Source organism: Colobus angolensis, unplaced genomic scaffold (assembly GCF_000951035.1).
Source record: "Colobus angolensis palliatus isolate OR3802 unplaced genomic scaffold, Cang.pa_1.0 Scaffold8, whole genome shotgun sequence".
NCBI classification, from domain to species: domain Eukaryota; kingdom Metazoa; phylum Chordata; class Mammalia; order Primates; family Cercopithecidae; genus Colobus; species Colobus angolensis.
In genome coordinates, this window is record NW_012121820.1 from 8556032 (window position 1) to 8566054 (window position 10023).

General features: G+C 51.8%; 1 protein-coding gene across 2 annotated transcripts; it reads left to right on the forward strand.

Moving 5' to 3' along the window:
- The first annotated feature begins 465 nt into the window (after nt 1–465).
- KCNS1 (potassium voltage-gated channel, modifier subfamily S, member 1) lies at nt 466–9242 on the forward strand. Of its 2 annotated transcripts, XM_011928970.1 has the most exons (5): nt 466–666; nt 1223–1426; nt 2347–2425; nt 2890–3932; nt 6207–9242. In XM_011928970.1, exons 3-5 carry the CDS (start codon nt 2350–2352, stop codon nt 6675–6677), a joined length of 1590 nt encoding a protein of 529 aa, XP_011784360.1. In that variant the 5' UTR covers nt 466–666; nt 1223–1426; nt 2347–2349; the 3' UTR covers nt 6678–9242. The 2 variants fall into 2 exon arrangements, with proteins under 2 accessions (XP_011784360.1, XP_011784359.1); XM_011928969.1 differs by lacking the exon at nt 1223–1426 and having other exon boundaries at nt 469–666; nt 6207–7772.
- The last annotated feature ends 781 nt before the right edge of the window (nt 9243–10023 follow it).

Consider the following 10023-nt stretch of genomic DNA (forward strand, 5'->3'; position numbering starts at 1 on the left):
CCTCAGGGGTAAAATGATCGTTTCAAGTTTCACAGCTCACCTAGGAAGAACCTGGGACTCCAAGGGAGATGAGGCCACCTTCTACAGCTCCCTCACTCAGTTGCCCACGGTGTGAGGAAGTGACTGGAGCTCACCCCTAAAATGGGGGACATAAGATCCTGGCCCTGTCAAGAGTGTGCCAGGAATAGCTGAGATCAATCACTTACAGCAGCCGAAGTACCCTGGCACATACTAAACACTCAATTAAGCAAATCATGATTACTGTTGTTCCTTTGCCAGAGAAGTTTCTGCTGAAATCCCTCTCTAGGGGGAATCCTCATGCCCTAAATGACCCCTCCTTCCCGGTCCCGTAACTCCGGAGGATGCCCCTGCAGGTAGGCCCAGTCTCCTGACACCACCACCCCCCAACCGAGTCAGGAATAGAAACCGCCGCCTCCAGCCGCCAGCGGCCTCACTCCCTCCTCCGGCAGCGATCGATGCGGCCTTCAGCCGCGGGGGACTAGGCAAGGAAGAAGGAAGGAGAGGGCAGCGGGGCCGCCTGCAGTAGGAGGCTCGGCGGGGCCGGCGGGGCCGGCGGGACAGCGGCGAGACCGAGTATAGCCAGCGGCCCCCAGCCTCAGTGCCTTTGGGACAGACACAGGAGGCGCCTGGGAGGTGCCACGACAGGTAAGGGGTCTCCTCTGGGGAGGGACGGGCTCCTGGATAGTCCGGGGCAGCCAGAGTGGGAGGCGGGGCTGCCTGGGGTTCCTGGTGCTCTTACCCCCTCTATGAGACCCCCCCCACCCCGCAAGGAGGAAGCAGTGTGGGGTGGCCGCGCTTTGGAGACCCTGGCTGGTCCAGTTTACATCTGTATAATGGGATTAGAAAACCTCCCTGGCAGGGTTGGTGTAGAGATTAAACCAAGTGAGGTGTGCATGGAGCCCAGAGAAGTGACTAGCAGATAGGAGGTGCTCAAAATAAGTGTGTGGAGAGAGAATGAAATGAAAATAACCTGGTGTCCAACCTTAGCTGTGCCATGGACTAGCTGGGTGATTTTGAACAAGTCACTTAATCTTTCTTACTGATCTTTAGGTTCTTGTCAGAAAATGTTTGTTGAATTAATTATCCCATTTCACAGAGCAGGAAAGTGAGTTCCAGATGGATGAAGGGATTTGTCCAATATTATGCTTCTAATGGGTGATGGAACTGGATTAGAAATTTCATTTTTTGATGCCAAATGCAGGTGGAGATCCAAGTGGAGGTGGGAGTGGAGCTACATAACACATGTTTATTGTGCATTGATTATGTGCCAGGGACCACGCTGGCAGTCAACATCTTGCATCATTTCATCCTCTGAGCCTCTCCTGGAAAGTATGATGCTACTCGGTTCCACAGATAGGGAAACAAGCCCAGAGAGGGCAACGAATGCACTCAAGGTCAGCAGCTAGTAAGTGGCAGACTGAGGTCTGACCAGAGGGAAGTACACGGGATTAACATTTATTGAGCATCTACTGTTTCCCCAGGGCTTTGAACACATACCACAACAATGATTCATCCAAAGCAACATTACCCCCATTCTAGAGGTAAAAGAGCTAAAGCCCAGAGTGGGAAGGAGACTGGCCTGAGGTCATAGAGCTAATACTGACAGAGCTAAGGGGGGAAGCCCAAATTCATTTAACGCTAAACCCAGGTGCTTTACACACACTTAATCCCTAGTCTAGGCATTACTGAACCCACAATGCAAATGAGATTGCCAATGGTGAGGAGGTGTCACTAGCTTCCAATTCCAGCAGAGCCAGGAGTCAGGGGGTGGTAGAAAAACCTAAATCCTCCCTGAGTATCCACTAAGGCTAAGCACTTTCTATAATCTACCTTCATCCTCCAGCCATCCCCGGAGGTAGGTGCTATTGTCTACCATGTGCAGTAAATTGAGACCTGGAGGATAAATAGCTTCCTCAAGCCCCCAGGTGCATCAGGGGTGGAGATAAACCCAGGTTTGCCTGACTCCAGAAGATAGTGACACCAGTGAATAATTTATTAAATTCCTTCTGTTAGCCAAGCCCAAGAAAGACATTAGGTCATTTTACCTTCATAACCACACTTTGAGGTGAGTATTTTTATCTCCATTTCACGGAGGCTCTGATGTGACTTGCCTAAGGTGACACAAGAGAGCCAAGGTTCAAGGTCATGTCTGGCTGACTCCACAGATGTTTTACATAAGCTAAAGCAGGAGATCTCAAACTTGACCATATATCTGAATCACTTTCCAATCTTGTTGGAACACAGACTGCTAGACCCCACCCTTAGAGTTCCCGATTCAGTAAATCGATGGCAGGCTGAGAATTTGTATCTTTGACGAATTCCCAGGTAATGCTGATGCTGCTGGTCCGGGGAACACGCTATGAGAGCCTCCGGTCTAAAGTGGTGCTCCCAACACCCCTAGGAGGTAAGTGTTACTATCCTCATTTTGCAGAAGAAACAGGTTCAGAGGGTTGGAGGGCCCAAGATCCCACAGTAGAACTTTGCTGTAAATAAATCCAAGTTTGTCCTGGAAAAGGAGACATCCTATTGAGTACCCACTAGGTGCCAGGACATCCTGCGATTCCATTGCTTTCCTTTCCTTCCAGGTAGATCTCAGCATTTATTTTCCAAAGGAGAAAAATGAAATGGGGGTGGGGTGGGTCAGTGATTTGACCAAAGTCAAATGACGGGGATGAAGGATAGTCAAAGCCAGGCCTGACTCTGGGTCCAGAGGGCACCTGCCACCTACTGAGCGCCTCCTGCATACCAGATGCTTCACACAGAGTCTCCAACACCCCTTGGCTGGTTGGATGGAGGAGGGGATTTTAACCTGGTCTTCCTGGAAGGGAAGCCCAGGAACTCCTCAGCGCGCCCTTCTGGTGTCCGCAGGGAGGGGCACTGAAGTCTTGGTGAGCGAGTCCCCGAGCCCTGACACTGGGATCCGCTGGCGGCAAAGCGACGAGGCGCTGCGGGTGAACGTGGGTGGCGTGCGGCGGCTGCTGAGCGCGCGAGCCCTGGCGCGCTTCCCGGGCACGCGGCTGGGCCGCCTGCAGGCCGCGGCGTCGGAGGAGCAGGCGCGGCGCCTGTGCGACGACTACGACGCCGCGGCGCGCGAATTCTACTTCGACCGGCACCCGGGCTTCTTCCTGGGCCTGCTGCACTTCTACCGCACCGGCCACTTGCACGTGCTCGACGAGCTGTGCGTCTTCGCCTTTGGCCAGGAGGCCGACTACTGGGGCCTCGGCGAGAACGTGCTGGCCGCGTGCTGCCGCGCGCGCTACCTGGAGAGGCGGCTGACCCAGCCGCGCGCCTGGGACGAGGACAGCGACACGCCGAGCAGCGTGGACCCGTGCCCCGACGAGATCTCCGACGTGCAGCGAGAGCTGGCGCGCTATGGCGCGGCGCGCTGTGGCCGCCTGCGCCGCCGCCTCTGGCTGACCATGGAGAACCCGGGCTACTCGCTGCCGAGCAAGCTCTTCAGCTGCGTCTCCATCAGCGTGGTGCTCGCCTCCATCGCCGCCATGTGCATCCACAGCCTGCCCGAGTACCAGGCCCGCGAGGCGGCGGCCGCCGTGGCTGCGGTGGCCGCGGGCCGCAGCCCGGAAGGCGTGCGCGACGACCCAGTGCTGCGACGCCTCGAGTACTTCTGCATCGCCTGGTTCAGCTTCGAGGTGTCGTCGCGCCTCCTGCTGGCGCCCAGCACGCGCAACTTCTTCTGCCACCCGCTCAACCTCATCGACATTGTGTCTGTGCTGCCCTTCTATCTCACGCTGCTGGCTGGTGTGGCACTGGGCGACCAGGGCGGCACGGGCGGCAAGGAGCTTGGCCACCTGGGCAAGGTGGTGCAGGTGTTCCGCCTCATGCGCATCTTCCGCGTACTCAAGTTGGCACGCCACTCCACTGGGCTGCGCTCGCTGGGAGCCACACTCAAGGTACGGCCTTTGAGGCCAGGTTGGCCCGGGGATAGGCGGGTGTAGCCATCTGGCAGGTTAGCAGGTAAACTTACAAGCCTCCCAAGTCCAGGCTCACGTTGAACTGAGACCCCGTCCTTTGTGCCAGGCACAGGGCTGGACACCGGGTGTGTGTTTCACATGCAGTCTGATGATCCCAAGAGCTCTGTAAAGAAGGGTTTACCTTTTTCCTGGGGAGAAAACTGGAGCATAGCTTTGCTTGTCTTTCTTTTTCAAAACAAAGAAAAAAGACAAAGAGCACTTTTGATATATCTATCAAACATCAAATTATATGTATCATAAAGATGTGCCAAGCAGGATGCTGACTTTCTGCTGGAGCCTTTCTTCTGGCACTATCGGGGCTCTGATAATCATAGGTCACTCTTAATAGGTAAAGTCTAGGAATAGCCCCAGGAGCTAACACTGAGCACTCAATCTGTGCCAATTTCACATCCATTATCAATTTAGTCCTTAGGAGAACTTCCTCAGGAAGATGCTATTATTTATTCTCTTCCCATAGATGAAGAAGCTGAGGTTGGAGGGTTGGCTCTTTAAAGCCTGGTTGCAGTTCACTGAGCATCCTCCTTGTGCCAGGTGCTGCATTGTGGGTGAATCCCTGCCCTGGCAAGCTTGCGCTCAAGGGGGTGAAATCAGCCTGGTTTGAAGAGGGAGGCAAGGCGAACGGCGTGTGCCGAGGCCTGGAGAGAGAACAGGATGAATGCTGGGAGGAGGACATGGAGGGAAGGAGATTCCCAGAGATGAGATTGAAGAGGTGAGCTGGGCAGGGTACCGAAGGGCCATGAAGTCTTGGCACATGATTTTGGACTTGGTCCTGAGGGTATAGGAGAGTTCCTGAGAGGTTTAAACAGAGGTGTTATTGTCACTGCTTTGCAGATGTGGAAACTGAGGCTCCAAGAGGTAACAGTGCTTGTTGGAGGTTCCTCAATAAGTAATAGAGCCCAGAGAAGAACCCAGCTGTGCCTGGCTCCAGCACCTCATGTTCTTTCTCCTAAAGCTCCACGCAACTCTGCTGATAATCCCCAGACAATGCTAAAAGAAAGATCCCTTCAACCCAAGGCTTAGTAAAGCCTCTTGTATGCCCTCAGGATACTGGGTGCTGGCAGATGACCTAGGCAGAATCCTAGGGCACTGGGCAGGTATAAGGAATTACATTCGCCAGATCCCGAGCTCAGCATCTCCCCAGGGAAGATCCCTGTGCCCCAGAACGCTGCCCTGTCTCCTCCATGCAGAGAGCCAGGGCCCAACACTACTAGCTTTGTCTTCAGTAGAGGAGAAGAGTATTACTGATCAGGGCTGCCAGGGTCTAAGATGCAGGTGTAAAATACTCCAGATGAGAGCCTTGCTACTCAAAGTGAGGCCCCTGACCACCAGCAGCTTTCTCATCATTTGGAAGCTTCCTAGACATGTAGATTCTCTGGCTCTACCCAAGACTACACGATTGGGTTCTGCCAAGACCCCTGCACGATTCCTCCATGCAGTAAAGTTGGAGAGAGTCTGCTCTAGACTAGGGGTTGTCAGCCTTGCATTCCTGACATTTGGGACCAAGTAATTCTTGGATTTGGGAGCTGCCCTGTACATTTTAGGATGTTCAGCAGCATCCCTAGCCTTTACCCACTAGAGGACAGTAGCACACCTGTCCCAGCTGCAACAACCAAAGATGTCTCTAGACATTCCCAAATGTCCGTTGCAGGGGTAGAGGGGAGGGGGGCAAAACCACCCTGTTTGAAATCACTGCCCTAGAGCTTGGCCTCAGGGACAAAGCAAACATACATGGCCATAGGAAAGTGAATTCTATAGGTGGTCCAGGGGACTTACATCCTCTCAGCTTCCTGGAGGAGCAAAAGAAATTTCTCTACTTTTCAGATCAGTCAAAAGTACATGAAACCAACTATTTGCATTGTGGAATATAAACTATGGTTCTCTTGGTTCTGCAACAACAAGCTCTTTATTCCCTGGCTGTGGTGCCACCAGTAACCCGGAGTTAGAAAAAACAGCTGTAGCCTAGCAGATACCTTGGACAATAGAAATTAGGCCTGTGCTGAATACCAGGGAGTTTTGCTACCAACTGTAGTTCAAAGATCTTAAAGTCAGGGGACCTGGGTCTTAGCACCAGCTCTATCTTGCTCTGACTTTGGACCTGTCCCTTATGCTCTCTGGGCCTCACTTTCCCCATATGCCTAATACCAGGCCTCTAAGCCCATCCACTCTGACTTGGCTTTCTACATTCTCTTTCAGCACAGCTACCGTGAGGTGGGCATCTTGCTGCTGTACCTGGCCGTGGGTGTGTCAGTGTTCTCTGGTGTGGCCTACACAGCTGAAAAGGAGGAGGACGTGGGCTTTAACACCATCCCAGCCTGCTGGTGGTGGGGCACAGTGAGCATGACCACCGTGGGCTATGGGGATGTGGTGCCAGTGACAGTGGCTGGCAAGCTGGCAGCCTCAGGCTGCATCCTAGGGGGCATCCTGGTGGTAGCTCTCCCCATCACCATCATCTTCAACAAGTTCTCCCACTTCTACCGGCGCCAGAAGGCTCTGGAGGCAGCCGTGCGCAACAGCAACCACCAGGAGTTTGAGGACTTGCTGAGCAGCGTTGATGAGGTGTCGGAGGCATCTCTGGAGACATCCCGAGAAATCTCTCAGGAGGGACGGTCTGCAGATCTAGAGACCCAGGCCCCCAGTGAGCCTCCACACCCTCAGATGTATTAAAACCAGGGATCTGTGACCCCCTGCCATGCCCCTACAGTCAGCTGAGACAGCCAAGACTCCTCCCCTGCTAAAGTTCTTCATGGTAGTGAGCCTCTCAAGATCACTCATGCTGTCCTGAGAAATAAGATCTAAAAGCTGCATTCCTTCCTCCATTCCTTCCTCCAAAGGCCCAGGGCAGGACAGTGCTACCCTAGATTCTGTGAGATTCTGCGAGCAACTCAGAAAGCTTTATAAACCTTCCTCTAAGCCATTCATGAAGCAGGCATGAGCTAAAGGGAGGAAGTTGAAGGGATGCTAATGATTCCTGAGCACCTCCTATACATGAGCCAGGTCACGTTTGGCTCTGTGTTGGAGAAAGATAATTATCACCATTCCACAGATGAGGAAACTGAGGCTAAGAGATGAGCAATGCCTCTCCCAGATGTCACAATTAGAAGTGGCAGAGTCAGGTTTGGAATCTGGGCTTGTTGGTGGGCCTGGAGCAATGCTCCATCAACTCCATCTTTCTTCTGCCCTCATGAAGTTTGCATGTGGGTTTTGGGGATTCATGGATCCCCAGAGTTGATCCACAAGGTAAGAAATCCCTTTCAGAGCCAGAGAAAGGTCCAGACAGGAGATTTGGATATAGGAGCTCTGGATCTCAGCTGTGGTTCCTTTCTAGGAGCATCCAACAGGAGTCAGCTCTCAAAGATGAGTCCTGGAGGGAAGGAGGATGAGTCCTGGGAGGAAGTACAATAGCACTGTACTTGCCTCTTTAGCTGGTATGCAAGATTTGCTAAGCAATAATCTTCCAATCTTCCTCCCAGGGCTGATGTGAGAGAAAGAAAATCTGAAGGGGCCCTGGCCTGAGGTCTAGGCGACCCAGCTGCACCAAGACCTGCTGTGTAAAGTGGTCCAATCCCTGCCCCCAAGTCCAGATTCCAGCCCCTCTGTAAAATGGTCAGAATCTATGACCCAGAGGGCAGTGAAAGCCAAGTAGAGCAGAGGGGTCTCTAACTTAAAGCCGGCTCAGCTCTGAAATAGTGGTGGCAGAGGGCTGACACATATGAATACTGGCTTCCCAGGCCCTCCCCCTACAGTCTGACCTTGGCAGTTCCTTTCTGTCCATGACACAGACATCCAGCCCTACCTTGTCCAGCCCTACCTAGAGTCCCATCCAGGCCCATGTGTGAGAGTCCTGTCCCTTCTGGCCAGCTCCAGCCTCGTCATCCCTGTTGGGGGCATATCTCTCATACCCATCTGCCAAATCTTCTGTCCACTTGCTGAGAAACTCAGAGGGGGTCCAGTAGCCCTTTCCACATACTGTGGCTGCAGCACCCAGCACTGTGCTACTGTTGTCTGACTGTGGCTGTCTCTGTCCCATCACCCTGAGCCTCAAGATGGAAGACATTGTCTGGTTGAACTCTGGGCTTGGTGCAGAGCAGGTGTTTGGTAAATGTTGAATAGATGATTCCTACAGCCCACTGGGTGCCAAGCACAGAGGGGGAAAAAAGATAGCCAGAGAGAGACCTGGCGCTCAAAAAGGTGTGAACAAGACTGAAAAGGAGGTCCGTTTAGCTCTGCCTGCCCCGTCCCTGCTTGGTTCTTGAAATTTTTACAATATCTTCCTTGTAGGTTTACTCGCTTACTCAACAAATACTCATTGGAAGAGTCTTAAACTGGGGCTTCAAGTGTGGCCTGAAGTCATGTTTTGGCTTAATCCAACAGTACTTTTATTATATGTTAAGAATTTGAATGCCTTTGCGTGAGGCATGCGCTCTCAGGTTCCCCATAGCGTCTCCCCCGCTGCCATCCACAGACAGATGCACATGCTGTTGTTATGCCCGGCCACTCTGATTTACTGGCTTCTGACTTGTGGACTGCTTACTAGTCTCAAGAGATACAGTGGTGGAAAAATATATCCCTATACTCATGAAGCTTACTGACTAGTAGGGAAGATAGACTCTAATGCAATAATCACACAAATATATCATAGTGAGCTCTACTAAGTACAGGTGTGTATGATGTATCAGGGACCATGGCCCAAGAAAGTGAGAAGGCTTTCCTGAGCAAGTGACAATCTGACCTGCCATCCAAATGATAAATTGCTAATTAAGCAAATGGGGTTCCAGCGGGGAGTACTCCAAGCAGAGAGAATGGCATGTGTGAAGGTGTGTGTCATACACAGGGCCTAGTACATAGTGGGCCCCCTACATATGCATGGATACTGGGTCTCCAGATTGGAACAGAGGATGGAGCTAAGCAGGAAAGGGCTTCTCATGAATTCACCACACACATACCAGCCCTTCTGCATCAAGGCCCGGCTGAACCCAGCTCAGGGGCAGATCAGAAGGGCTGCATGTACCACCCTTATGGTCTTGCTGAACACACCAAGAAACCCAATGGCTTCCAAATTTTCTGACCCTACGAACAGGTCCCTAATACTGGTGTGGAGAAAGCTCAAGAGAGAACCATCTGGCCTGAGCCCACTGTGAGGCTGTTTGTGGTCCTGGCAGAAAAGCAACAACTCGCTCCCCTTCCCATGTATCAGTGAAAACCATTATGCAAATAAAGAGCTGGGCCCCAGGATGTGTTTCTGCTTGTGTGGAGATGGCTCCCTGACATGCTACCTGAGTGATTGGAGAGGGTGGGTAACATGTGGAGTGACTTGGAATCCACATTCTCAGGCTCCAGTCCTGGATTTGGTACAGACTTTGTCTGTGGTTGTGCCAGCCAGAACAGGTTGCAAGTGACAGGAATTCAGTTGGAACAAACTTGGTCAAAAAGGATAATTTATTGAATAATTAAAGTGATGAATAACTGTTAACAATTAGAGTTTGGGGTATAAGCAAAAGAAACTGACATTAAGCAAAAAATGAATTTGTTGGAAGATATATTAGTTTCTAGCAGCTGTTATAACAAATTCAGACAAACCTGATGGCTTAAAACAGTAGAAACGTACTCTCTGACAGTTCTGGAGGCCAGAAATCCAAAATCAAGATGTCAGCAGGGCCACCCTCCCTCTGGAGGCTCTAGGGGGAAACCCTCTCCTTTTCTCTTCTAGTTTGTGGTGGTTGCCACCATTCTTGGCTTTCCTTGGCTGTGGCTGCATCACTCAAGTCTCTGCCTCTGATCTCACTTCACTGTGTATGTCAAATCTTCCAATGCCTCTGTCTTACAAGGACACTTTTGATGACACTTAGGCCCACCAGGATAATCCAAGATGACCTCATCTCAAGATCCTTAACTTAATCACATTTGCAAAAAGACCCTTTCCCAAATAAGGTAACAGTTACAGGTTCCAGAGATTAAAATATGGACATATGTTTGGGGCCACCATTTGGCCCACTACAGAAGGATATCTGTG